The sequence below is a fragment of the Saprolegnia diclina genome (genome assembly GCF_000281045.1).
Source record: "Saprolegnia diclina VS20 unplaced genomic scaffold supercont1.7, whole genome shotgun sequence".
In the NCBI taxonomy this organism is placed as follows: domain Eukaryota; phylum Oomycota; class Saprolegniomycetes; order Saprolegniales; family Saprolegniaceae; genus Saprolegnia; species Saprolegnia diclina.
The window spans coordinates 581,588-605,214 of NW_008246074.1; the positions used below are offsets into that span (position 1 = coordinate 581,588).

A 23,627-nucleotide genomic window follows, 5' to 3' on the forward strand; every position below is an offset into this window, starting at 1 on the left:
TTTTTTTTGCTGCCATATTTTCGAGAAATATGGCTCTATTTGTGGCTCCACCATGGCTCCAGCGTGGATTTTTTACAAATACAAAATGCAAGATAAAACCGTGAATAGATTACGTAATCAATCGGACGACTTGAAAAATGTATAGCTGGGTTGGCAGCAGGGTTGGCAGCAAGGGATTACGTAATCGAGCTTGACAACTTGAAAAATGTATGGCTGGACGGCCGACCAGTGCTCATGCGACCGCCCTTCAGGGTGCTGGAGGCTTGGGCGTACTGTCGCTTCGGAATCCTGCGCCCGCAAGAGCCTGCCCGCAAGGCCTTAAGGCTAAGTGTGCTCCTCTCATCTATAAGCCAATGGAGCCGCAGAGGAAGCGCCAGATCGTCCTTTGAGCTCCAGCACCGACATACGCGGTAGCGCAAGAGCGCGCGCCGCTCATGAGTACGATAAGTTCTGCGAGCGCCGACTATGCTGCGAGGTATCGAGTGCGGGACGTAACTTGGGAAAGGCATGGCCGCTTATCGACGCCCCAGGCGGCTTCGACAGCATCCAGTCGAGCCACCGAGAGGTTGTTGTAGTGACACTACGGTGGCGACGACGTTGGCCACGGGGTGCATCGCGCGCTTAGTAGCGCCAGATACGCAAGGCGCTGACCCATCCGCTGGACTTGCTACAACGTTGTGAGTGTACCAGAGCGAGTAGTAGTAGCGCTAGCACGGCGGCGACGACGTTGGCGACGAGAAGGATCGCGACGCTCAGTAGCGCAAGATATGCGAGGCTCTGAACCACCCGCTGGACGTGCTACGTGTACCAGACGTGTACCAGAGCGCGCGCGCGGATTTCCCAGGGCGGCGTTGTGAGGAAGCCGACCTCGCGCCCTTCGACGGTGTCGTCGCTGAGCCACTCGCCGTGTTGTTTGCCAATGAAAAATAATAAAAACTCAAATTGCCGCAAACCCAAATCGACTTGCTTTAAATATGGAGAGACAACGTGGATTGGTCGGATTTGAAAATAGCGAAATTAATTACCCCGCGCGGGTGAAATTGAACTCGCCGAGCACCTTTGCATACTTTAATCAAGTGTAAAAAAACGTGGAAGCCATTTTGGCTTAATCGTGGACAGGCGTGGATCAGAGGGTGAAAAATCCACGTTTGTAGAGGCCTGGGAATCATACCGCTCGGCTCATGCTTCGTTCGATCCCTGGGTCCCGCCTGATTTCCCGTCCGGTTAAAACCGGATACGACCACCAAGGAAGAGGGACTGACAAGGGAATTGCAGGACCGGGTACCTTACCTTAATTGGGGGTACCCCGACAAACGACGCGTGGCGTTGCATGCGCTGAAAAGTTCGTGTACCGTCTAAGGGTGGTAGCCCACTGAATAAGTGAGGTAGTGCCACTATGGCGTAACCGTAATACAGCGGTTGCGCCACGTAGGTGTCCGCAGAAATGCTGGCACCACCCCCCCCACACCCCCCACCACACAACCATGATGTGAGGCGAAGCAGCCGGTCCGTACGCCAAGCCAATAGCAGCACTTTCGACATATCCGGTTAAACGAATTAATAGCACTCATCTATGACAACGGCTCATGCTTCGCATACGTAGCGCTACGCCTGAATGCGTGGGAGTTGGCTCCAGCACTTGGTCGTTGGGAGTGAGCTGCGTACGGAGAGATCCATCCCTAGTATTTGTTTTACTCAGTACTGTGCAATGCGTTGCTAATGTTGATGGACTTTGCGCAATCGATCTGACGATGACTGACCCACTATTGTCTGTATGTTTGCAGCTCCCGTATCTGGAGGTTTTCACCATTCTGTTGTCCAAACGGCCAATTTCACGATAAGTACTGTACTGGTACCTGTAGTAATTATAGGCTTCGTGTTAGCAGCACATGCCTGGCAAGCTTGCACCGAAGCTGATAGTTTGCATGTGTTTTCAAGCCAACTCCTCATGCAAATATGCTTCAGTACTTCAGCCATCGCACAGGAGACCTGTTACGTGAGATCGAGCTATACACCCCACGAGAATTACTACAGGTGTAGTAGCTCATGAACTCTGTGTTTTGCAAGCAAAACCGTAGGATTTCACACAATTTTTGTCGTTATGTATGCAAGTATGAATGCGTCTACTTGGTGAGCATCCAGCCGAGGGACGCGCGAAGACTTTCCGTGTACGCAACCTTGTCCTTGGCGTCCAAGAAGACGTCTTTGTTCAACGTGAGCGTCGCCGGCGCGGGAACAGCAACGTTCAAGTGGCCAGCGCCCACGAGTGCATCCCGCGCCTTGGCATAGTCCATCGTGGCGACAAAGACCTGGGCCGAGCTGGTGGCGTCCGGCGTCGCAAAGAGCACGGCAGGGCGAACAACGACAATTTCAACGCTCGAGTTGGCAAACTCGCAGACCTCCGAGACAATCACGACAGCCTCGGACGGCTGCAGCGCCCCAGGGGCCGGCGTCGTGCCGAGCGTGCCTGCGACCGAGCCGACGAATGTCTCAATGGCCTTCGTGATGACAGTCGAAGCCGCCGACTCCTTGAAGTACACGTGAATCTTATCAGCGACGACAAGACCAGCCTTCTTGCGCATCTTCTGAACGCGGTTCACAAACTCGCGAGCGACGCCCTGCGACTTGAGAAGGTCGTCCTCACGCACATCGATGACGACCATGAGCGCGCCATCAACCGAGACATCGGCCTCGTAGATCTTCTTGTCGCCCTTGAATTCGCGCTTGACAAAGAGGTCATCGCCCGAGAGCTCGACACCGTTGGTGAGCGTGATCCGCTGCGTGCGCTGGTACGAGAGGGCATCGTCGTGCGAGAGCGCCTCGACGATCTTCTTGACGGCACCGAGCTGCTTCCCGAGGCGCTTCCCGACCACCTTGTTGTTGACCTCAACCTTGAGACTGCACCACTCCTTCTCATCGGCGGCAAAGACGAGATCGCGCATGTTGAGCTCGTCGTGGATGTACGACTTGACCGACTCGAGCGAGGTGCGGACCGACGCGTCCGACGTGACAACGATCACGCTCTTGACTGGGTTCTTGAGCGAGATGGCGCGACGCTCGCGTACAACGCGACCCATCTCGATGACCTGCTGGAGCTTAGCCATGCGCGCCTCGGCTTCTGCGTTGAGGCGCTTCGGGTCAAAGTCCGGGATCATGAGGTAATGCACGCTCTTGGCAACACCGTCCGCGTCCTCGACGGGAGTCGTCGTCGTCTTGGCCATGTGCGCAACCGGGTGGTAGAGCTTGAGGAACTGGTACATGTACTCCGTGAAGAAGGGCGTGAAAGGCGCCATGAGCTTGCAGAGCGTGTAGAGCACGTCGAAGAGCGCGGAAAGCGCAATATGCGCGGCCTCATGGCCTTCCGCACCCTTGAGGCGGTTGCGGTTGAGGCGCACGTGCCACTTGGTGAGCTGGTCGACAAACTCGATGAGGCGCGGCACGACCGTGTACAGGCGGTACGCTGCCATCTCGGTCTTGACAAACTGCACGAGCGAATGCAGCGCCGCGACGATCCAAGCGTCCATCGTGTTACTCAAGACGACGCTGTCGTCCGCGAGCGACGTCGGCACGAATGTCTCGCCCGAGGCTTCCTCGAGGCGCGCCACTTGCTGCACGAAGAAACGAGCAGCGTTGTACCACGGAAGGAAGACATCACGGATGATGCCCATGACACCGGCCTCCTGGAAGCGAAGGGGTTCGGCACGCACCACCGGCGAGTTGATCAAGTAGAGACGAAGAGCGTCGGCGCCGTACTTCGACAAGATGTCGTTCGGGTCCGGGTAGTTGCGAAGGGACTTGGACATCTTACGGCCATCTTCCGCGAGAACGAGGCCGTTGACGATGAGGTTCTTGAACGGCGGCTGGTCAAATAGCGCCGTACCAATGACCATGAGCGTGTAGAACCAGCCACGCGTCTGGTCGAGGCCTTCGGCGATAAAGTCCGCCGGGAAGCCCTTCATGAACTTCTCCTTGTTCTCAAACGGGTAATGTTGCTGCGCGTACGGCATTGAGCCCGACTCGAACCAGCAGTCAAAGACCTCCGTGACACGGCGAAGAACGCCCTTGCCCATCGACGACGGGATCGTGATCTCGTCAATGAACTCGCGGTGGAGGTCCGTGATGTCTTGGACGCCCGACTTTTGCTTGAGCTCCTCGATGGAGCCGATGCAGACAACCTCCTCAAAGTCGTCCGAGACCCAGAGCGGAAGTGGTGTGCCCCAGAACCGGTTGCGCGACACGTTCCAGTCCTTGCCGTCCACGAGCCAGTTATGAAAGCGCTTCTCCTTCACAAAGGCCGGCACCCAGTACGTCTTTTGGTTGTTGGCGATGATCTTGTCCTTGATCTTCTCGACGTTGATGAACCAGCCCGGCACGGCACGGTAGATGAGTGGCGTGCCACTGCGGTAGCAGAACGGGTAGCTATGCACAAACGTCGACTTGGACACGAGACGGCCGCGGTCCTTGAGGTCCTTCAACAGCACGTCGTCCGCCTCTTTGACGTGGAGGCCCGCCACGAGCGGCACCTGGCTCGTAAACTTGCCGTTGTCATCGAGCGGGTCCGGAAGCGTGATCTTGTCGACGATGCCATTGGCCAGGCAGACGCGGTAATCCTCCTCACCGTAGGTCGGCGACTGATGGACGAGACCCGTGCCGTTGTCAGACGAGACGTAGCTGTCACCGATGACGTGGAAGGCGTTCGGCCACGATGCAAATGTGTCGAAGAGTGGCACGTACGCCAAGCCCACGAGCGCCGCACCCTTGAGGCTCTCAACCTTCTCGAACTCGGAGCCCGCGACATAGCCCTTCTTCTCGAGCTTCGGGTACACCTGCACAAGGCGCGATTCGGCAACGATGTAGAACTTGCCAGACTTGAGGTCCTTGACCTAAAACAGCAAAATCAATAGTACGATTGCTGAAGGGTTGGAATCAAGACGGCATACCTTGACGTAGTCGAGTTCCGGGTTGACGCAGACAGCCAAGTTGGACGGAAGCGTCCACGGCGTCGTCGTCCAGATAAGGAGATACGTGTTGGCGTCCGTGACAAGCGGAAAGTTGATGACGACGCTCGGGTCGGGCGTGTCACGATAGTCCGAGTTGGCCTCAAAGTTGGAGAGCGACGTGTTGCACGCCGTCGAGTACGGAAGGATCTTGAAGCCACGGTAGACCAGGTCCTTGTTGAACATGGTCTGGAAGACGTTCCAAACCGACTCCATGAACCACGGTTCCATCGTCTTGTAGTCGTTTTTGCAGTCGATCCAGCGACCGAGGCGAGTCACCGTCGACTCCCACTCCTTCGTGTAGCGCTGGACAATGCCGCGGCACTCGTTGTTGTACGCAGCGATGCCCATCGCGAGCACATCTTCCTTCGTGTGCACGTTGAGCTTCTTGTTGATCTCGTACTCGATCGGGAGGCCGTGGCAATCCCAGCCGAAGCGGCGCTCGACGTAGTGACCCGTCTGGTGCGCAAAGCGCGTCACAATGTCCTTGATCGTACCAGCCAAAATGTGGCCGTGGTGCGGCAACCCCGTCGCGAACGGCGGCCCATCGTAGAACGTGAACGGCTTGCGATCCTTCGAGAGTCGAAGCGACGTCATGAACGCGTCGAGCTCCTTCCAGAGCTCAAGCGTCGCAAGCTCTTGGTCCGGGAAGCTGAGGCGCTCGGGCAGGCGTACGTCCGCGTGGGGCGACGGCTTCGTCATTTTGATGCTCTTCAGACACCAATCCTGGAAATGAGAGCCACCGAAACGGCAGTCGAGCATCGTATCCGAATATCCGGATACGTTGGACTTGAAGCAACCAGGATTTCAGCCAATCGCACGCGCGAAAATAATCTTGTGATGGTGCGGGGGAGTTCATTTGATTGCCACCCTGGTTCTCGAAGCGCTTGGACACACAAGGACAATTCTCTTGACGACAACGCGCTCCCTACGCATGCTAGTATACTGAGTGATTGTGCTTGAATCTTGACACCTTCGCTTTGATCTGTGTCCAGTCGCTGGACCATTGGCCCTTGTCCAGTGCTTGCAGCCGAGCCCACTCGTGTTCAGGAGGGAGGATTCGGCAAGACAATGCATTTAGGTCCGAGACAGAAAAGTTACTTCGAGCCCACCCGCACGGGACCATGGGTCAATAACTTTATTATTGACCCATGACGGGACCTGGTTAATTGCGATGGGCCAGAAGACTGCTCTTAGCACTGCTTATGATTGTGTCGGCTTTGAGCTCTTTGCGATTCATCGATGAATCTTTATCCAGCAAGCAGAAATGCATGCAATGCCCGTCAAAGGTATTCAACATTATTAGGATTGCATCGAGAGACATTGTGGCTGTCAGCATTTTAGACAGCTTGTATAAGAAGGAAGTCGAACAGACAGCAGCACGACTCTGACTGTGGTGTTTCGTGTCCTGCCTTTTGATTGGACAGCATAAATTGGTGCAAAATCGCGTCACATTGCATTTGCCCGCTCCCATGCTGTCGCTGACGCAAATCGAGCAGTTCCTCGACACTGGCGTCCTTGTAGTCGACGACGTGCTGACGCCAAGCGAGGTCGCCAGTGCGCGCGCATCTCTTCACGATGAGCTGAAGAACTATGGCGTTGTACGTTGTCCAAGGACAAATCTGGCTTCACTGCTCATGACGGGCCTCGTAGGACCACAATGACCTTCCAGCAACAGCAGCGAACCTCAAGCTCCTTTCCAGCACAGGAGGGGCCGGTGGTATCCTCGACCTCTTTTATCCGTCATGGCGCCTCGCTGTGGCGGAGCATCCCCACGTCTTCAAGGCCATGTCCGAGCTCTGGGCTGCTACATACGCATCGGGCGAGCTGGACCTCTTCCGCCACCCCTTTGGCGAGTTCAACGCGACCGAGGGCTACATATACGTGAACCGCGTCTGCTACCGCGTGCCTGATGCAGTCTCAGCTGGCGCCGTCGATGGCGTGTCGAAGCGCAAGGGCAAGAAACAACTTCAACGGTCCTTGACGCCACATGTCGACTGCTGTCCGACCAACATGTATGCCACGGGGAAGGAGTTTCCGCGCTGGCGCCCCATCCAATGCATTACAGCACTTACCGACAACCTCGATGCGTCCACCGGTGGCTTTGAAGCCGTTCGCGGCTTTCACAAAGAGTTTGCTGGCTACTTCGCCTCAGCAGGCCATGCTTCTGCCGACGCGAGACCACCGGTCTGCCTTGGAGATTTCTCGCCGTTGCGCATGCAAGAAGACCGCGACGTCATTAGCCGCTACGAGCATATTCCATGCCGCGCCGGCAGTGTCATCTTCTTCGACTGGCGCATCCCGCACGCCAATAGCTACCGCCACGTCGGCTCGATTCCTCGAGAAGTCATTTACACCGGGTTTCTTCCCCGTGTTTCCATCAACGAAGCTTACGCCAAGGAGCAACTTCGCCGGTACGAAGCTCGCTTACTGCCCGCTGACCATTGGCAGAAAGGCAGCGCAGGTCCAGGAAAGGTCGACGAGCGCTTCTCCGAACACGATTTTTCGCTCCTCGGTCGTCGCTTGATGGCCATGGAACCTTGGTCAACGACCTACACCGCAGAGTAGCGATGATGAACTTGAGAATAGCATGAAATGCAAGTCTTTTTGCCTCGGTGCGTTGAGGAGCAATCGTCTCCCGTCCCATGTGATGCGCCCTGGATGGGTCTTTTTTTTATCATGTTTAACCCAAGGATGTAAACGCGTCAAACTACTCAACACACGAGCCTCCGTATCCGTATACACGGGGTACGGATATGGCCGGCATTTTCAACCTTTGCCTGCCCAGTGCCTGCCATGCGATCCCCATCTGTCCTCGTTGTGGGGTCCATCAATGCTGACATCTTTCTCGACGTTGCGCGACTTCCGATGCCGGGCGAGACGCTTAGTGCGACCGGGTCTCGGTGTCTCATTGGCGGCAAAGGCTCCAACCAAGCCGTCGCAGCCTCCCATGCCGGTGCCCCGACAACCTTTCTCGGCCAGTTCGGCGACGACTATGCCAGCCGCATGCAAGCACATTTGCACGATGCTGGTGTGACAGTCGATGCCTCGAGCACTGTGCACACGGACGTCGTCTCAGGCCAGGCCACGATCTTCCTCATGCCATCAGGTGAAAATGCCATCGTGATTGTGCCAGGAGCGAATGCTGCGTGGCCAACGGAGCTCTCCCTAAGCTCGAAGGCAAGCATCCGCAACGCGTCAGTTGTGCTCCTTCAATGCGAAATTCCCCACCGCGTCAACCGGCTCGTTGCCATGGAAGCCAAGGCTGCAGGAGCGATCGTTCTCTGGGACCTCGGAGGTGAAGAACGCGCTATTGACGCCGACTTTTTGCAGTACGTCGACTATGTGTGCCCCAACGAGACCGAGCTCCAACGCTCTATTGACGCTCCGGCGCCCCTACTGACGCAAGACGACGTCGTCCGTGCCGCCAAGAAGCTCCAAGACAAGTATTATCGCACAGCACTTCTCGTTTCACGCGGATCGAGCGGCGCAGTTCTTATCGCTGCAGATGGCTCCGTCACGCAGCAAGCCGCTTTCAAGGCAACTGTCGTCGACACAACCGGTGCTGGCGATTGCTTTCGTGGCGCATTCGCTGCCATGTTGGCGCAAGGTCATACGATCAAGGACTGCCTTGAATACGCTGCCGCCAGTAGTGCTCTCTGCGTTGGCCTCCTTGGCGCGACGATGCCATCCCGTGATGCGACCTTGCAGGCACTAGCGGCGGCTAGATCCAACCGCATGGCTGAGTCGTCCGGTTAAAACCGTTGCGCGTTCGGAATTTTATCCAATCAAACGTCGATTCTGAATTTTCTTTCGTGCGGGCGCTTCACTTCACAGAATCGCTTCCTGACGCCATGTCGAACGCGGCAAATCTCCCCCGTCGCATCGTCAAGGAAACGCAGCGACTCCTCGCGGAACCCGGTACGCATGATGGGAGATGGAATCTAGACCGAGTGGTTGACGTCTGTATGTACATCTTGCGTAGTACCGGGCATCAGCGCAACGCCGTACGAAGACAACCTCCGCTACTTCCAAGTCGTGATCGCCGGGCCTCAGTCGTCCCCGTACGAGAACGGCATCTTCAAGCTCGAGCTCTTTCTGCCTGCTGACTACCCCATGGCGCCACCCAAGGTCCGGTTCCTGACTCGTATTTACCACCCGAACATTGACAAGCTCGGGCGTATCTGCCTCGACATCCTCAAGGACAAGTGGTCGCCCGCGCTCCAGATCCGCACGGTGCTCCTGAGCATCCAGGCACTGCTTTCAGCTCCCAACCCCGACGACCCGCTTGCGAACGACGTTGCTGACCACTGGAAGACGGACGAGCCGGGTGCCTTGCGCACGGCCATGGAGTGGACGCGCCGGTTCGCTTAAACGATCTTTCCCGTCATCTGTCACGTTTCCACGCTTTCCAACCATCTCCGCTCTCTCTTTGCATAGTCTAGTCGGCTAAGCACAACTGAAGAAATGCTACATTACTTCGTGCGTAAACTCTTCTTGTCACTGGCGGCTTAGACCAATTGATAGTCCTGCGGCGAGTAGTACTCGGTCAGCAAGCGGTAAATATACGACGGCTGGTACGCGCCAGTGTTTGTGATGAAGATGGTCACATGCTCAGGCGGGACGTAGTCGTTCACCGGGTTCAAGACATCCATCTAGACACATCAGTGAGCTGCAGCCTGTAAAGGTGGATGGATGTTCGGACGTTGGGAAGCGTCTCGTCGTAGTTGAGAATGTGCGCCGGCGACACGAGCTCATTGAGAACGTCCAGATCGTGTGGGTACAGCGGGCAGAGCTACCAACGTTCGGTAAGTCCCGAGGAAAAACTCGGTCGATGTACCTTGAAGAGACCCGCAACAGACACGACGGGGACACAGAACTTTTTGGCCGCGAGCGCGATGTTTTGAATCCCAGACTGCGCGATGAGACCGCCGTTTGCAACGACAGCGATGGCAGGAATCACCACCTATTATTCAAATAAGAGATCGTTGAGAATGACTCCGTCCCTTACCTTGTTGACACGGGCCATCATGGCGAAGACGGCGCTGTCCGTGATGACGGTCGTGTCGATGCCGCTCTCTGCGAGTCGATGGGCCATGTTCTACGATGATAGATATATCAGTGCGTTCGTTGAATGCAAATTCATCGACACGGTACTTGGCCATTCAGGACCGGCGTCGATTCGACAACGATGACTTTGAACTGACGCTTCTTGGCAGCAGCCTTGAGGAACTCTTCCACAGACGTCGAGAGACCATACGTCAAGATGACCTCGCTAGTCACATGAGATATATGAGACGAGTTGCGAAGGCTATCGTGGTAAGCAGCGATGCGTACGTACTTCGCGTGAATGTACTCCATGGCCTGGTCCGCGATGCTGATGTGGAGGTTCTCGATCTCATCCATGAGCTCGCTCACACCTTCCATGATGGCTTGCTTAAGCTCCTTGATAGGCGTCGTGAAGTCGTCTTCCATGCCCGGCGTGAGAATCGTGCCGAGCGAAAGCTGCGCCTGCGTCTGCGACGACAGCGTCTTCATCCCGTTCAAGTACTCTTCGCGCACGATAAAGAGCACACGACGAATAACGTTGCCAATCGCGAGCTCTTGAGGGATGGCCTTGATGAGAACGCGACCAAGGATACGGATGTGCTCCATAAGCTGCCGGGCATGCGTGAAGCGGACGGCTCCAAGCACAGCACGAAGCAGCTCCGTGGTCTTGCGCGACGTCTCATACGAGCCCGTGATCTGGCGCCGCTTGAGGCCGACAAGGAGGAGGTTAAGCTGGTCCTGGATCTTGGGCCACGGCGCGAGCCATTGCTGGAGTGCGATCTCGTCTGTCATGCTTCTTGCCTTCCTTGTTGAAAAACCAATGGCTGCGCTGGCGATAATTATTTTATTTTGCATTGATTTGTATCAGAAATAAAATAAATCCCTCGGGCAACTTTCTTGTGGGAAGCTCCTCCTGGCGGGCAGCCGCATGGATGCGTAAATGGATGCCCATGACCCTGCCGCGCTGACAGTTGTCTCGTGTCATGGCGAGTATGCCCGCGAGAGCGCATGGCTGTCGGGGTACACATCCAGCGTCTTGCTTGAGCGTGCGTACTTGATCGCTCGTCTCGCTGCTCACTGCCCTTGGCCCAGAAATGACCAGCGCCGTCTCTGCTTTTAAGATTCCAAGGGCATCGTACGCAGATCGTGCCTTGCTGCCGTCGCGCGGCACAGCGCTTGCGCTCTCGTTGCTGCGGCGCAGCTTCAACAAATCGTGGGTGCGTTGTTGCCTGACGTCAGGTGCTGCGACACTGAGGAAGCGATGGTCGATCGGCCACGATGGTCACTGCTACGGGCGGTGGCCACCGGGCCGGGCGGTCGAGTGCTCTGCGCCTGCTGCCAAGATACATTCCGCTCGATCTGTGGTCGCGAGGCGGTCGTCCCGCGACAGAAATACATTGCCTCGTATGCGACATGTGTTTTATTAATATGCACCGCGCGCCCTGGAGAGCAGGGGGCAAGCGTGTATTAAAATACGGTAGTATAAAATGCGTCGTGCGCATTAAATTGCACGTAAGATTCACTCGTCGCATTTGGCATTTTCGAATCCGCGAGCCGATGAAGTTTGGGAAGCAGCTCGAGATCACGGCCAACGTCGAGTGGCGACAGTACTACGTGCAGTACAAGAAGCTCAAGCGGCTCATCAAGCGCGTCGCCTTTGAGATCGAGCGTGGAAAGCAGAAGCTGGAAAAGCTGGAGAAGAAGCGTGGCCAGTCGCCGCTTCCACGCCCGCCCAACGTGACTGCTGGCAGCGACGAGGACGCAACCAGCGGTGTCACACGCACTGCGAGTGGTAGAAAGAAGGCAACGGAGGCCTCGCCACTGCTCGAGCCATCGACGCTCTCAAGCTCGGACTTGAACCTCGAGGGTATCGCCGAGGCGAAAACCGAGTTCTGGACCATGACGAATGCCAACATCCAGATCGCCAACGACTTTTACCGCGCCAAGATCACCAACATTGCGAAGAACATCAAGGACTTTGAGTGCATGCTGCGCGACGAAGGCAAGACGGCGCACGGCCACGTCTCGACGCACAACCCTACGTTCTCGCACGAGGGCGGGTTTGCCGCGATTCAAGACGCGTACGACACGCTCATCGATCTCAAGGCTTTTGTGAACCTCAACCACACGGGCTTCCGCAAGATTGTCAAGAAGTTCGACAAGACAACGGGAGAAGATGCGCTTGGCGGCTTCATGAAGCAGCTGAACCGCGAGGACTTTTATGCGTCCAACGACGTCGACGGGCTTCTCGACCGCCTCTTTGGTATCACGTCCAAGTATGTAACACCTCTTTCTAGCAACGGGTATCACAACTGTGGTGCAGGGACAAGCTCGAGGCTGGTAACATGGAAGGTCGCATTCGCCGTCAGCAGGGCAATCAAGACTCGCTTTTCCGCAAAGTCAAGGTCGTGCCCTTTGCCATCTCGTGCACGCTCTTTCTCGTGCTTCTGATGGTCAACCTCCCGGGCGGTACTTTCGCACATTGCGATGATTTCGATGCTCATCCAGTGGCTATCTGTTAGAACAACCAGTGCAGCAACGCTGCTTGGCGATGCTTGTCTTCGTGACGTCGCTCTGGGTCACGGAAGCTGTCCCGTACTTCGCGACGTCGTTGCTTGTGCCCGTCCTTGTCGTTTTCCTTCGCATTCTCAACAACAAGACCAACCCCGACGTGCTTCTTGACGCCAGTATCTACTTCCTCGTGTCGCTGGATATGTTGTTTACATGCTGGTAGAAAGCGCGGCCAAAGAAGCAATGACGCTGCTCGTGAACCACACGACAATTCTCATCATGGGCGGGTGCGTGAAGCTGACGATATACTGTATTCATGCCAACTAGCTTTTCCATTTCAGCGGCGTTGTCCAAGTGCCAGATTGAGCTCTACTTGGCCGCCTTCCTCCAGCGCCGCTTCAAGAAACGCCCACGCCTCTTTCTCCTCGCGATCATGCTCATGGGTCTCTTCCTCTCCATGTGGATCAACAACCACACGGCGCCGGTTCTCTGCGTCTCGGTCTGCTATATTATCCCTCACTCGTTGTAGGTCTGACAGGGTAATCCGTAGGTGCTTTTGCCCATCATTCGCGACTTTCCGCACAACAGCTCATACGTCAAGACTCTGCTCATCGGCCTCGCCTTTGCGTGCAACCTCGGTGGCATGATGACGCCTATTGCTTCGCTTCAGGTATCTGATCTGGGCTACGTCGCTGCACACCATTAATGCACGTCCTAGAACACTCTTGCGCAGTCGTACCTCGAGAAGGCCGGATACGTCGTATCTTTTGGCCAGTGGATGATGATTTCGGTCCCCTTTTGCACTTTCGCGACAATTCTCGTCTGTCTTTTCCCTCGGATTCCTTTGGATTCTCAGCGTCCATATAGTGCTGGCTTTTCCTGCTTTGGGTCTTCGATCCGGCCGACGTGACGTACATCCCGCAGATCGTGTACGACCAAAAGCAGCGTATCAACCGCGTCCACATCGCCGTTGTCGTTTTGACAATGCTCACCATCATCATGTGGGCGCTCTTCACGTTCATGGCCGATACCATCGGTGACATGGGCATTATATCGCTCATGCTTATGGTATGCTGGGACTCTCGCTGCTCTCCTAACCTTCTGGCATCTAGTTTACGCTCTTCGGCACTGGCATCTTGAGTCAATTTGACTTCAACTCGTTCTCGTGGCACATTCTGTTTCTCATTGCGGGTGGCAATGTTCTTGGCGAGGTGTGATTTCATCCTCGTCTACACACTGCCTAACTAGATGGATGCGATTAGGCGGTCCAGCGATCGGGGCTGCTCACAACACTTAGCCACTCGTTGATTCAAGCGCTCCCCAGCGGCAGCGTGTGGCTCACGACTGTCATGCTCTGCCTCCTTGTGCTGTGCCTCACAACGTTCATCTCGCACACGGTCGCGTCGCTCATTCTGTTGCCGATCATCGTCCAACTGAGCGTTGAGATTGGCCATCCGCACATCCCTGTGATTTGCTGCGCCCTTGCCATCTCCGCCGGTGCGTCGGCTATTTTGGAGCTGATCTTTTATCAATTGTATAGCGATGGGGCTTCCTTTTGCGTCGTTCCCCAACATCAATTCGCTGCTTGTCCTCGACGACCATGGTGAGCCCTACCTCAAGGTCCAGGACTTTCTTCGAGTCGGCCTCATCTTCTCGGTCTTCTCTGTCGTGCTTATCGTGACATTGGGCTACACGCTTATTGTCGCTGTGCTTGGCTACTCGCTCCCTCACACGGTGTCTTTGCTGGCTACGCCATAGCTCCACATAGATGATGCGGTGTCTGCAAAAGCTGCTGCATAATGAAGCGATGCGACCTCGCTGTTGAAATACAATCACGAGTGCTGGCAAGTACCAGCACTCGTGGCAAGTACCATCGTGCTTCAACACCATGATTGTCTCGTTGAATCTTTGCGGCGTGTCTTCTTTGTGCGCAAGGGGTCCATGGGCACGGGCCTCCAGTTTGCCGTCATCGCTTGACAAGGCACTTCGAGTGGGGTGAAGCTTAGTACACCCTGGATGCATCGTGAGCGCGGCAATGTTCTCCGTCGGTTAAGGGGCTTTCAGATTGAGCTCTGGCCTCAACAAGTGGCTCCAAAACGTGCACCGATGTCGCGTACCAGTACAGTACGAGACCGATCAACCGTGCTGGACGCAGGTGGAGCCAAGGCTGATGATATAGCACGTTCTTTGCGCCCGGTACAATGTTTAGCCGCGAGCCCTGCCGCGGGGCTCTGTGGACAGCCCTGCTCACTTCGTGAAGGATGAATGTCGTATTGTAGGGATAACATTATGTTGGTGATGTGAGCTCGAATAAATACGATCTACGGTGACGTTCGTCTTATACATGAACTCGGGCGCGACTGGCGACAACGACAACATCCGAGTAGTATCGATGACCGTGCGCGAGACCATACCAGAGCACTACCATGTTCATCGCGCCGCCAATGATACCCAGGACGTTTGCACGAATATTGAGGTCCTCGAGGTGATTGCCGGGCACCGCCAAGTAGATGAACGCGGCAGCATGCCCCGCAAGAAGAACAGCGTTGGTCAGTCGGTAAAGGAATAGGGCCCGGCGGCGGTGGCCATCAATGGGGCAACCGCTACCATAATATCCCGCGCCAGCAGCAAGAAGACCAATGGAACCGAGAAGCAAACTGAAGTTGAGCAGCAGCAGCGAGAGGAAGAAGTACGTCATCTGGACCAGCGCAGCTTGGCGGCATGGCCAACGTAGTGCTGATAACGGCGCTGGTACGGCAAAGGCGACAACGTCGATTCGCAGCGTGGGTTCCGGGAGCGCATGGTACGAGGCCGTCGGTGTCGCTGGCAGTGGCTCGGCGATGGCGATCGGCGTCGGACGCATCCCAATTTTGACTGCGTCCGTTGGCAGCTGACAAGTCGCAGTTGAAGCGCCTGTCCCGCGATAACCAAATTGGACATTTATAGGGGTACCCACCGAATTGCGACAATCGCACTGCATTCTACTATTGGTCCTTGGTTGCACCGGGGCCTACTAAAACGAATGTTGAAGTGCCGATAAATTTTGCACACGCCGCAGCTGGCATCGAAGTTCGAAAGAGTCCGAAGATCGCAGAACCGAAGTTGAACGAATGAGCGACGATGAGGACGAGTGGGAGGACGCGTTCCCAAGCCCCGGCGACGACGCTGCCGAAGACGAGTGGGAAGATGTCGACGTGCCCGAGGCTGCCGAGATAAATGGCCGTAGCGACAGCGAAGAGTCGGACAACGCTGAAGGCGAGGCCCCCGTTACCACTGCACCGATCGAGCTGCATGTCCAAGACTGGGCTGCCCTCAATGCGGCCGTCAACGCTGCTGCGAACGACGCGCCGCCGCTGTCAAAGCAGCCAAAAAAGGTGAAAGTCAAGCGCCTCACCAAGGACGAGAAGGCGCAGCTTCTTGTCCAAAAGAAGGCACACCTTGTGTGTCTAGTGGCGCGCGAGGCCCAGATCAACGCTCTCGCCAACCAGACGATTCTGCAGTCGCTTCTGCGGTCGCTCTTGCCGCTTGAGGTTGAGGATATCCTTGCTCAACATGCGACGAAATGCGAAAAGAAGGACCTCGTCTACGTGCTGCAACATTTGGTCAAGTGGTTTCGTGCATCCTTCGTGCGACTGCCGTACGTCGCGAATGCGTCCTGCTGCGTTGATGCGTCGTCGCTGCTCGCTGTCTTCTACGCGCGCGCGGGTGCTGAACACGAGCTCATTTGCTTGTTTACTGCGCTTTGCCGTGCTTGCCGCCTCCGCACGCGCTACGTTGTGTCGCTCGACACGCCAAACATCACACGTCGGGATGCGTCTTTTGATGCGTACTTCGGCATCAATAGCCTGCGCGAAACCTCAAGCTCGCGGGCATGGAATGAAGTTCAAGGTCCGACTCGAGCATGGGTGCACGTCGATGTCTCTCGCAATCTGTTCGACGCGCCACTCGAAGTTGAGAAGCTTCGTGGTCGCGGCGCGCTCCTTCCGCACGTCGTCGCGTTCGACGACCAAGGACACAGGATTGATGTCGCGCCAAGCTACGCGTCGCAGTGGAATCGGACGCTGGCGATGCGTGTGGACGGAGGTTGGTATGCGCGGCTCATTGGCGCGGGAGCGTCCGTGGACAACGCGCTGGACGTCGAGGTAAAAAAGATGCCCCTGCCGCAGTCGCTCCAAGCGTTCAAGAACCACCCGCAGTACGTCTTGGAAAAGCACCTCGGCGTCTTCCAGTGCCTTCACCCGCGAAAACCCGTCGGCCTCTTCAAGGGCGCGCCTGTCTTTGAACGCGACTCCGTCAACACGCTGCGCACCAAGCACCAGTGGCGGCGTCGTGGCCGCCAAGTGGTCGAGACGGAGACGCCGATCAAGCGCGTCGCCAAGAAGAAGTCGTCGGGCCCCCAAGTGTTTCCGCCACCACTCGACAACACAATGAGCCTCTTTGGGGAATGGCAGACACAGGAGTACGTCGCTCCACCCGTCATCGACGGTGTCGTACCCAAGAACGAGCACGGCAACATTGAGCTTTGGAGCGATCACTGTCTACCGAAGGGCAGTGTGCACCTACAACTGCCTCGCGTGGCCAAGGTTGCCAAGTCCCTGGGCGTTGACTTTGCGCCGGCCGTCGTCGGTTGGGAGGTCAAAGGCGGTCGTAATGTACCTGTCCTAAACGGTATTGTTGTTGCCGACGTAGTCGCTGCGATGGTCGAGGACGCCCACGCGACAATGCAACACGAGTCGATCGAGAAGGCCATCAAGCACAACCAAGCACTTATCGTCAAGCGCTGGGGCACATTTGCGCAAAAGCTCCTGCTGCGAAAGCGCCTACGGGACGAGTACGGTTCGGGACAGTAATGAAGAGGTTTGGTGCTGTCATTTTTTTACGAGCGTTGGGAGAAGCGACGTTCTCTACGTGAGTGGCGACCAAGTTCATCGCCCGAGTTCTTGGTGCACGAGTAGCGCGGAATAGACGCAGTAGGCGTGGAAACCGCTGAGCGCAAGCAAGGTTGTGAAGGAAAGAGAGCTAAAGTGCTGCGGGTAGTTGCTGTACCAGACCCACATGGCGAGCACAATGAAGCCTGTGAGGAGCAGGAGAACGTCGGATGCACGGAGGCCGAAGCCCACAACGTCCAGCGAGCTGCCCGAATCGGCGGGTACATCATCTATACAAGTTGCAGGAATTGTTAGCCAACATGCATCTTCGATGCCTTACGAAAAATACTACCGCGCAGAGAATCCGTGATGATGGCGTGGATAACGTCGTTCGGACTCAGTCGATATGTCACCATGGGCTTCTCCGGTAGCATCAATGCACCCTGTAGCACTGGAATTGAGATGCATCGGGTGTAATGTGGCTACCTTGAAAATGAGACGAATACGCTTGCCATCCTTGTGCTCGTCGGGAAATGCCTGACAATCTCACGTTTCATGCCGGAATCTACATCAGTTCACGCACCATTGCCACAAAAGCGTTCACAGTCTCGTCCGCGCGAAACTGATGGGCACCGATGCGCTCGCCGACGCGGACACGGATCGGCGTTAGGGCTGCGTCCTCGCCCTCGGGCTTTGGCACGTCTTGCGCGTTGGTGCACGTCGCAGTCGCCGCTTCGGCTTTTGTCGTAAGATCGGCCTCCACCGTTGTCTCGACCGTAGTCGAGCTTTCTTCGTGCGCAGATGGTACAACTGGCACCTTGATGGTGGGCTGTGTACTTGCCATGTCCTCGGCAGGCGCCAACGGTATGTCCATGTGCTCCGCAGTCGCAGTGGCTTCGGCTGGCAAAGTCGGCGTCAACCTTCTCTCCATCCTATCATCGCATCAGGACGCACCGTCCGTCGTGATGCCACGTACGAGAGCTCGTCGACGATCTCCCAGTCCTCGGTCGGCGCAAGATCCATGGCAAGAACGATTGCGAAATGGTCCCTCTTGGCGAAAAGAAAAACAGAAGAAGAGCTCGTTCAAGTATAAAGTTTCAGAGGTAGTGCGCCGCTGGATCGGCAAAACTCGATGTTTGTATGTGGAGATTCAGCGCCGGAAGAACAAATGCCCGCGGCTTCAACTGGGATCCGCGTCCTTAGCCAACTTTTAACGCTTGGACCACGCCCTGCTTCTCGCGTTGATGCCATGCAAACACCCAATTTAGTCTCTGATACCATTTCTGTGGAATCTCACCCGATATACCGGTAGCTGAAGCAGACGAAGTGGGCCGAGAAAGTCTTCCGGATGATATCAACGAGGTCGGACGGCGACAGTAAAGTGTGAGTAGGGCCAGCGTGACGTACTTCGCCTCAGATTCAACCAATGCCCCGATGCCAGGTCAAAGCTACTGCGCTGGGACGAGGGTTCGCGCCAGTAGAAACGAGCTGCCACCGCATTATGGTGCCGTGTGCGTAAGCTGACGTATATTGGTGAAAGCCCATACAATGTACTCGTAGCATCATTGGGTCCAGTACTGGTGCCAGCAATTTATGACGTGGCGCAATGATAAAGAAGGTGCAAAGCCGAAGGCACAGAACTTCGAAGTCTCGAAGTTCGTAGTGCGGAAGAGAGCTGGAGCGACCACCAAGGAAGGAAGACTGCCATGAGCTGCGAACACTACAAGCGCGGTAAGATGTCCCGCCCGGCCACTCCTCCGCAATGACTCTACGCTGAGCTGCCGTGGTATGCACTCTAACTAACGATGGTGGTCTTAGGCTGCCACCTTTTCGCCGAGTGCTGTAACCAGTGGTTCCCTTGCCGCGTGTGCCACAACGAGGCACAGGACGGGGTTTGAGCACAGCGTGCTTCAGGGTGCTCACTCACTCGCAACGACCTTAGCACGAGATGGATCGCCACGCTGTGACGCGCGTGCGTTGCCGCAAGTGCTTTACGGAGCAGCCGCCGCAGCAGACGTGCTCCAAGTGTTCCTTCGTGCTTGGCACATACTTTTGCAGCGGTACAAATCGACGACAAGGACGTTGTCGACATCTGTGATTGTAGTTTGCAACCTCTTTGACAACGAGGGCGACGAGAAACGTATCTTCCACTGCAGCGACTGCGGCATCTGCCGTGTTGGTGGGCGCGACAAGTTCTTTCACTGGTTTGTTCACCTTCGAGAGCGCAGCTCAGACTGTTTGTAGCATGACGTGCGGCGGCTGCTACGCCCAGGATCGCCGGGACAAGCACGTATGCATCAACCAAGCAATGCGCCAGGTACGGTTCACGCGCACAATACTGCAACTCAGGTTCTTTGCAGGAATGCTGCATTTGCTACGAGGTACGCTTGCAACGTTTCATGGTTGTTCGTGAACTTGAGCGCCTCTCAGAGCTTGTTCGAAGCGCGGGAATGCCCCTCTGTGCTTCCATGTGGCCACGTTCTTCACGGCGCCTGCTACGACGAGATGACCAAGTACCAGTACGGCCACGCCACTTTTTGTCCGCCAACACACATGTCTACGTAGCATTGCTTGTCCGCTCTGTCGCAAGTCGCTGCTCTCGGAGCGTGCCCAGCGGCGCCTGGAGCGACTTATGCGACGCGAAGCTGCCGAAGATGAGTCTGAGGCCGGCAACGAAGGTGGCGAGGACGACAGAAACAGCCAAGAGGGCCCTATCGTGGTTTTTTCCGACGACGATGACGGCAGTAGCGTCTCTGGCTCGAGTGACGTGGACGACTCGGACATGGCGGTTGACGATGACGATAGCGAAATGGACGACGGCGACGAGAGCGTCGACGACGTGATCGCCGACCACCAAGTAGGTGGCGCCTGATAGCCAAATTAGGAAAGAGCACTAGGGTTCATCCTGCATTCGAGTTTTGTTCGTGCATGGGCGGCGCGGTATTGTACGCAGCAGAATGTCTAGCATCGCGTACAAAGGAATGTGAGGTAGAATATACATGTATTTAGCTGTTTGAGCTACTGGACGGCGGCGGTGCGCATCGGCTCATGGTCGCGGTACGAGGACGATGCGAGATCTTGACTGGCGTTCGAGGGCGAGAAGGCGCTGAACGAAGCGTCTTGGAGGTTGTCGTTGCCGTCCATTTGGTCCAAGTTGGATGCATACGTGCTGGCGACCTCGAGGTCCGACTTGAGCTGCTCCATGCCCGTCGCGAGAAGCTCCCAGAGGTTGGGCGTGTTGGGGTTGGCGATCAACACGGCGTCCTCGGGTGGGAGGTCCATAAACTGAGACAAATCACGGGCGAGGCGGTGGCTACGTGCCGAGAGGACGTTGTTTTGCACTTGGATGTCAGTGAGTTGGCCGTTGAGGCTCGCGATTTCTTCGAGGAGGTCTTCGGTCTCAGACTCGAACTTGTTTTCGCGCAGATGCATCTGGTGCTGCAGCTCGCGGATGTGCTCCTCGAGGTGCTCGTTCGAGAGATTGGCCGACGCGTGCACGTCCGAAAGCATCTTTTGCGTCGCAGCGAGCTCGTGTTGCAACTGACGCTTCTCGGCGTCAAAGACACGCTGCGCAGCGTCCAGCTGTGCTTGAATTTCAGACGACAGCGTCGACTTCTCGTCCGACACAACGCGGAACTCATCGAGCATCTGCGTGTGCTTCGTCTTGAGCACTTGGAAGGCTTGCTTGCCCTGGTCGAGCATACCCAGCAGGCGTGCCTTTTCAGCTTCAAACGCCTCGGTCATCGCCGCCTCTGCTGCCGACTTTGTCGAATCGGCCGTCGAAAGCGCCGCTCGTAGTCGCTCGCATTCTTCGTGGGCCGCAAAAAGCTCGGTCTGGAGTGCCCGAATCTCGATGGCCGCCTTGCTTTGGGCAGCAGCGAGGTCGTTAGCCGCGCTCTGGTTGGCCTCCATTTCCATCGTCTGGAGACGCGACTGGAGCTCGTCAATCGTCAGGTCGCGAACCGAGAGCTGCGTGGTGTGATCAGCTTGCAAGGCTGCGACAGATGCTTCGTGACACGTCGCCAACGATGCGAGGTTCGCTTGAAGCTCGACATGCGCTTGATCTTTGGCAGATGCGTCGGTTTCTAGCGCGGCAATATGGGCTGCCGTAGCTGCCTTGTCGGCCTCGAGCGCTGCAACGGCGTCGGTGAGCGCGAGACCGTGGGCAGCCGAGGTCTGGAGATCGTCATACACGCGGTCATACTTGCGCTCCCACTCGAGCGCCGCCTCTTCGCACTCTTCGAGGAAAGCCTGTGTGTTGGCAATTTGCTCCTGGAGCGTAGTAACCTTCGCTTCATGCGCCGCGATTGTTGATGCCAGCTCATCGTTCAGAGCGGCCAGCGACGCCGCGTGCTCCTGCTCTTTGGCAATCGCGCTGTCACTTGCCTGCCTTGCCATAGCCTCGAGCGACGCTTCCATGCTGGCTTCCCGCGCGCGCCACTGGCCCTCGGCCTCCTTCATAGAGGCTATCGACTCGAGTAGCTGGGCGTTCTCCGTCTCGAGCTCGGCCGTCGCTGATACCGACACCGCAGACGCGAGCGCCTCGTCCAGTTGGGTGCGTAGCGCTTCCTTCTCTTGGACTAGCGCCGCGTGCAGCGCAAGCACCTCTTTGTCTTTTGCCAGCTGAATCGAGGCGATCGTGTCTTGAAGCGACGTGACCTGAGCAGCGTGTGCGTCGTCGCGGGCGCGAATCTCGGCAGCGTGCGCTGCAGCCATCTCGGCCTGAACATCGGTCCACTCGGTGGTCTGAGCTTCGAGACGTTGGCGCCACTCGTTTGCTTGCGCCTCGAGCGCTTGCATCTGGGCGCGGAGGCTGTCCGACTGATGGTCGAACGCCGTTTCAAGTTCGCTCACTGCAACCTCGAGTTGCGCAATGTGTTGGGCTTGGGCCAGCACAGTAGCTTGCTCCTTCTCGAGCGACGTCGTCCACACCGCATTGTTGGCGTCGACGGTCGTGCGCCAGCCCTCGAGCTCGTCCTCAAGCGCCTGGATGTGCTCTTGAGCGTGGTCCAGCGCGGGGTTTGGAGCGCCCAGCTCCTCTTCCAAGGCCACATTGTGCTCTGTAAGCTCCATGTTGAGCTCCATCATGCGCGAGAGCTCGTCCTGCGTGCCTTGAACTTGCTCCGTGAGTTTGCGGATCGCGTCCTCCTTCCAAGTCGACTCGAGCTGCTTCAAGGCAGCGTGGTCCATCTCCAATCGATGGATCTTGGAGTGGGCCTCCGCCAGCTTGGCCTTTTCGGTGTTGAGCTCGGTGGTCATGTGCTCGACATGCGCCTGCGCCTGCGCGAGGTACTCGCGGAGGGTGGCTTCCACTTGGGTAAGGGAAGCCAGCTGAGCCTCGAGCTGCGCAACTGTCGCGTGGAGCTGGGCCAACTCGTTAGCAGCCGTCGCCAGCTTGACCTGGTCTTCCTCTTGGACTCGGTCGTACTGGGCGATGAGAGAGGCCTTTTCTGCATCGGAGGCAGCTTCAAGAGCCGCGCGCTCTTCATCGCGGGCGGCAGCAGAAGCCTTGATGTCGCGGGTCAGTGTTGCAATTTCGGCCGCTTTCTGATCCAAGCTACGGCAGAGGCGTTGGATCTCACGGTCGGTTTCCTCCTTCGTGACGACAAGCTCGTCAAGCTCGGCAACACGAGCTGCATGGCTCTCATCAAGGTCGCTGACTTTAGCTTCGAGTTCCTTCACGACTGAGTCCTGTGCATGCACCCGGGCCTCCTTGGTCTCGACTTCCTTCTCGAGCGTGGCCTTGACGGTTGTCAGGGCAGTGTTCATGGCCGTAAGGTCCTCAATGCGACCTCGTAGCTCTGCGTCCGTGCTGTACTCAAGCTCGTACGCGAGCTTCTGGTTGACGGTCTCAAGCTTTCGGGCCTTCTCTTCCCACAGCTTGCGCGCATGCTCGGCCTCGCCGAGGCGCTCGAGCAAGGTCGTGAGCCGGCCCAAGAGCATCGTCATGGCGTCTGGCTCCTCGCCCGCGCTGTAGATCACCTTGGCGGCGCCGCCCGGATGCGTCGGGTCCATCATGTCATCGTCCGAGCCAAAGAGAGCGTTCCACATCGTCGCCCCTCGACGTCTTCTAGCGCACTGGCCACGTGCAATTTTATTTTATTCATCGGCCTTTTTCGAATAACACTATTGCGGATTGACTTGGCCAAGTGACGTGTCAGCACTTGTACACTATTTTACAACATCCTATCACAGGTACGAA

General features: G+C 56.7%; 10 protein-coding genes across 10 annotated transcripts; 6 read left to right on the forward strand and 4 right to left on the reverse strand.

The window, feature by feature from the left end:
* Positions 1–2,075: 2,075 nt before the first annotated feature.
* Positions 2,076–5,720, reverse strand: SDRG_03071 (isoleucyl-tRNA synthetase). Its single transcript, XM_008608690.1, has 2 exons — positions 4,941–5,720; positions 2,076–4,883 (listed from the first exon to the last, which is right to left on the reverse strand). The coding sequence occupies exons 1-2, from the start codon at positions 5,697–5,699 to the stop codon at positions 2,124–2,126; spliced, it is 3,519 nt and encodes a 1,172-aa protein (XP_008606912.1). The 5' UTR covers positions 5,700–5,720; the 3' UTR covers positions 2,076–2,123.
* A 715-nt stretch (positions 5,721–6,435) lies between these two features.
* SDRG_03072 (hypothetical protein) lies at positions 6,436–7,615 on the forward strand. The gene is made up of 2 exons (XM_008608691.1): positions 6,436–6,598; positions 6,651–7,615. Exons 1-2 carry the CDS (start codon positions 6,470–6,472, stop codon positions 7,563–7,565), a joined length of 1,044 nt encoding a protein of 347 aa, XP_008606913.1. The 5' UTR covers positions 6,436–6,469; the 3' UTR covers positions 7,566–7,615.
* A 178-nt stretch (positions 7,616–7,793) lies between these two features.
* Positions 7,794–8,756, forward strand: SDRG_03073 (hypothetical protein; the record flags this gene model as incomplete). Its single annotated transcript, XM_008608692.1, has 1 exon — positions 7,794–8,756. The coding sequence occupies one exon, from the start codon at positions 7,794–7,796 to the stop codon at positions 8,754–8,756; it is 963 nt and encodes a 320-aa protein (XP_008606914.1).
* Positions 8,757–8,851: 95 nt separating this feature from the next.
* On the forward strand, positions 8,852–9,371 carry SDRG_03074 (ubiquitin-conjugating enzyme E2 35; the record flags this gene model as incomplete). The annotated part of the gene is made up of 2 exons (XM_008608693.1): positions 8,852–8,918; positions 8,983–9,371. The coding sequence occupies 2 exons, from the start codon at positions 8,852–8,854 to the stop codon at positions 9,369–9,371; spliced, it is 456 nt and encodes a 151-aa protein (XP_008606915.1).
* Positions 9,372–9,437: 66 nt separating this feature from the next.
* On the reverse strand, positions 9,438–11,389 carry SDRG_03075 (hypothetical protein). The gene is made up of 6 exons (XM_008608694.1): positions 10,339–11,389; positions 10,155–10,272; positions 10,009–10,098; positions 9,838–9,963; positions 9,703–9,792; positions 9,438–9,652 (listed from the first exon to the last, which is right to left on the reverse strand). The coding sequence occupies exons 1-6, from the start codon at positions 10,899–10,901 to the stop codon at positions 9,509–9,511; spliced, it is 1,131 nt and encodes a 376-aa protein (XP_008606916.1). The 5' UTR covers positions 10,902–11,389; the 3' UTR covers positions 9,438–9,508.
* A 194-nt stretch (positions 11,390–11,583) lies between these two features.
* SDRG_03076 (hypothetical protein) lies at positions 11,584–14,470 on the forward strand. The gene is made up of 11 exons (XM_008608695.1): positions 11,584–12,322; positions 12,370–12,515; positions 12,569–12,733; positions 12,781–12,844; positions 12,885–13,056; positions 13,108–13,227; positions 13,276–13,377; positions 13,425–13,625; positions 13,670–13,768; positions 13,820–14,054; positions 14,098–14,470. The coding sequence occupies exons 1-11, from the start codon at positions 11,604–11,606 to the stop codon at positions 14,313–14,315; spliced, it is 2,241 nt and encodes a 746-aa protein (XP_008606917.1). The 5' UTR covers positions 11,584–11,603; the 3' UTR covers positions 14,316–14,470.
* A 1,167-nt stretch (positions 14,471–15,637) lies between these two features.
* SDRG_03077 (hypothetical protein) lies at positions 15,638–17,428 on the forward strand. Its single transcript, XM_008608696.1, has one exon. It carries the CDS (start codon positions 15,668–15,670, stop codon positions 17,405–17,407), a length of 1,740 nt encoding a protein of 579 aa, XP_008606918.1. The 5' UTR covers positions 15,638–15,667; the 3' UTR covers positions 17,408–17,428.
* A 54-nt stretch (positions 17,429–17,482) lies between these two features.
* Positions 17,483–18,448, reverse strand: SDRG_03078 (hypothetical protein; the record flags this gene model as incomplete). The annotated part of the gene is made up of 5 exons (XM_008608697.1): positions 17,483–17,715; positions 17,778–17,868; positions 17,912–17,962; positions 18,009–18,357; positions 18,402–18,448. The coding sequence occupies 5 exons, from the start codon at positions 18,446–18,448 to the stop codon at positions 17,483–17,485; spliced, it is 771 nt and encodes a 256-aa protein (XP_008606919.1).
* Positions 18,449–19,074: 626 nt separating this feature from the next.
* On the forward strand, positions 19,075–20,340 carry SDRG_03079 (hypothetical protein). Its single transcript, XM_008608698.1, has 8 exons — positions 19,075–19,156; positions 19,244–19,317; positions 19,368–19,485; positions 19,530–19,629; positions 19,670–19,742; positions 19,786–19,806; positions 19,856–19,944; positions 19,991–20,340. The coding sequence occupies exons 1-8, from the start codon at positions 19,132–19,134 to the stop codon at positions 20,295–20,297; spliced, it is 807 nt and encodes a 268-aa protein (XP_008606920.1). The 5' UTR covers positions 19,075–19,131; the 3' UTR covers positions 20,298–20,340.
* A 52-nt stretch (positions 20,341–20,392) lies between these two features.
* Positions 20,393–23,512, reverse strand: SDRG_03080 (hypothetical protein). Its single transcript, XM_008608699.1, has one exon. It carries the CDS (start codon positions 23,474–23,476, stop codon positions 20,444–20,446), a length of 3,033 nt encoding a protein of 1,010 aa, XP_008606921.1. The 5' UTR covers positions 23,477–23,512; the 3' UTR covers positions 20,393–20,443.
* Between the last annotated feature and the right edge of the window lie 115 nt (positions 23,513–23,627).

What these genes read in the sequence shown, in the direction of transcription:
- SDRG_03075 (XM_008608694.1), bottom strand. Translation starts at nt 10,901, where the DNA reads ATGCAAAATAAAATAATTATCGCCAGCGCAGCCATTGGTTTTTCAACA. An exon ending in CGCCGGTCCTGAATGGCCAA is followed by an intron (nt 10,099 to 10,154) that starts GTACCGTGTCGA and finishes CTATCATCGTAG; the next exon opens with AACATGGCCCATCGACTCGC. An exon ending in ACGACGAGACGCTTCCCAAC is followed by an intron (nt 9,653 to 9,702) that starts GTCCGAACATCC and finishes TGATGTGTCTAG; the next exon opens with ATGGATGTCTTGAACCCGGT.
- SDRG_03079 (XM_008608698.1), top strand. Translation starts at nt 19,132, where the DNA reads ATGAGCTGCGAACACTACAAGCGCG. An exon ending in ACAACGAGGCACAGGACGGG is followed by an intron (nt 19,318 to 19,367) that starts GTTTGAGCACAG and finishes CAACGACCTTAG; the next exon opens with CACGAGATGGATCGCCACGC. An exon ending in GACGAGATGACCAAGTACCA is followed by an intron (nt 19,945 to 19,990) that starts GTACGGCCACGC and finishes ATGTCTACGTAG; the next exon opens with CATTGCTTGTCCGCTCTGTC.
- SDRG_03080 (XM_008608699.1), bottom strand. Translation starts at nt 23,476, where the DNA reads ATGTGGAACGCTCTCTTTGGCTCGGACGATGACATGATGGACCCGACG.
- SDRG_03071 (XM_008608690.1), bottom strand. Translation starts at nt 5,699, where the DNA reads ATGACGAAGCCGTCGCCCCACGCGGACGTACGCCTGCCCGAGCGCCTC. An exon ending in CGGAACTCGACTACGTCAAG is followed by an intron (nt 4,884 to 4,940) that starts GTATGCCGTCTT and finishes TTGCTGTTTTAG; the next exon opens with GTCAAGGACCTCAAGTCTGG.
- SDRG_03077 (XM_008608696.1), top strand. Translation starts at nt 15,668, where the DNA reads ATGAGCGACGATGAGGACGAGTGGGAGGACGCGTTCCCAAGCCCCGGC.
- SDRG_03072 (XM_008608691.1), top strand. Translation starts at nt 6,470, where the DNA reads ATGCTGTCGCTGACGCAAATCGAGCAGTTCCTCGACACTGGCGTCCTT. An exon ending in AGCTGAAGAACTATGGCGTT is followed by an intron (nt 6,599 to 6,650) that starts GTACGTTGTCCA and finishes CGGGCCTCGTAG; the next exon opens with GACCACAATGACCTTCCAGC.
- SDRG_03076 (XM_008608695.1), top strand. Translation starts at nt 11,604, where the DNA reads ATGAAGTTTGGGAAGCAGCTCGAGATCACGGCCAACGTCGAGTGGCGA. An exon ending in GATGGTCAACCTCCCGGGCG is followed by an intron (nt 12,516 to 12,568) that starts GTACTTTCGCAC and finishes GCTATCTGTTAG; the next exon opens with AACAACCAGTGCAGCAACGC. An exon ending in CGCCCTTGCCATCTCCGCCG is followed by an intron (nt 14,055 to 14,097) that starts GTGCGTCGGCTA and finishes TCAATTGTATAG; the next exon opens with CGATGGGGCTTCCTTTTGCG.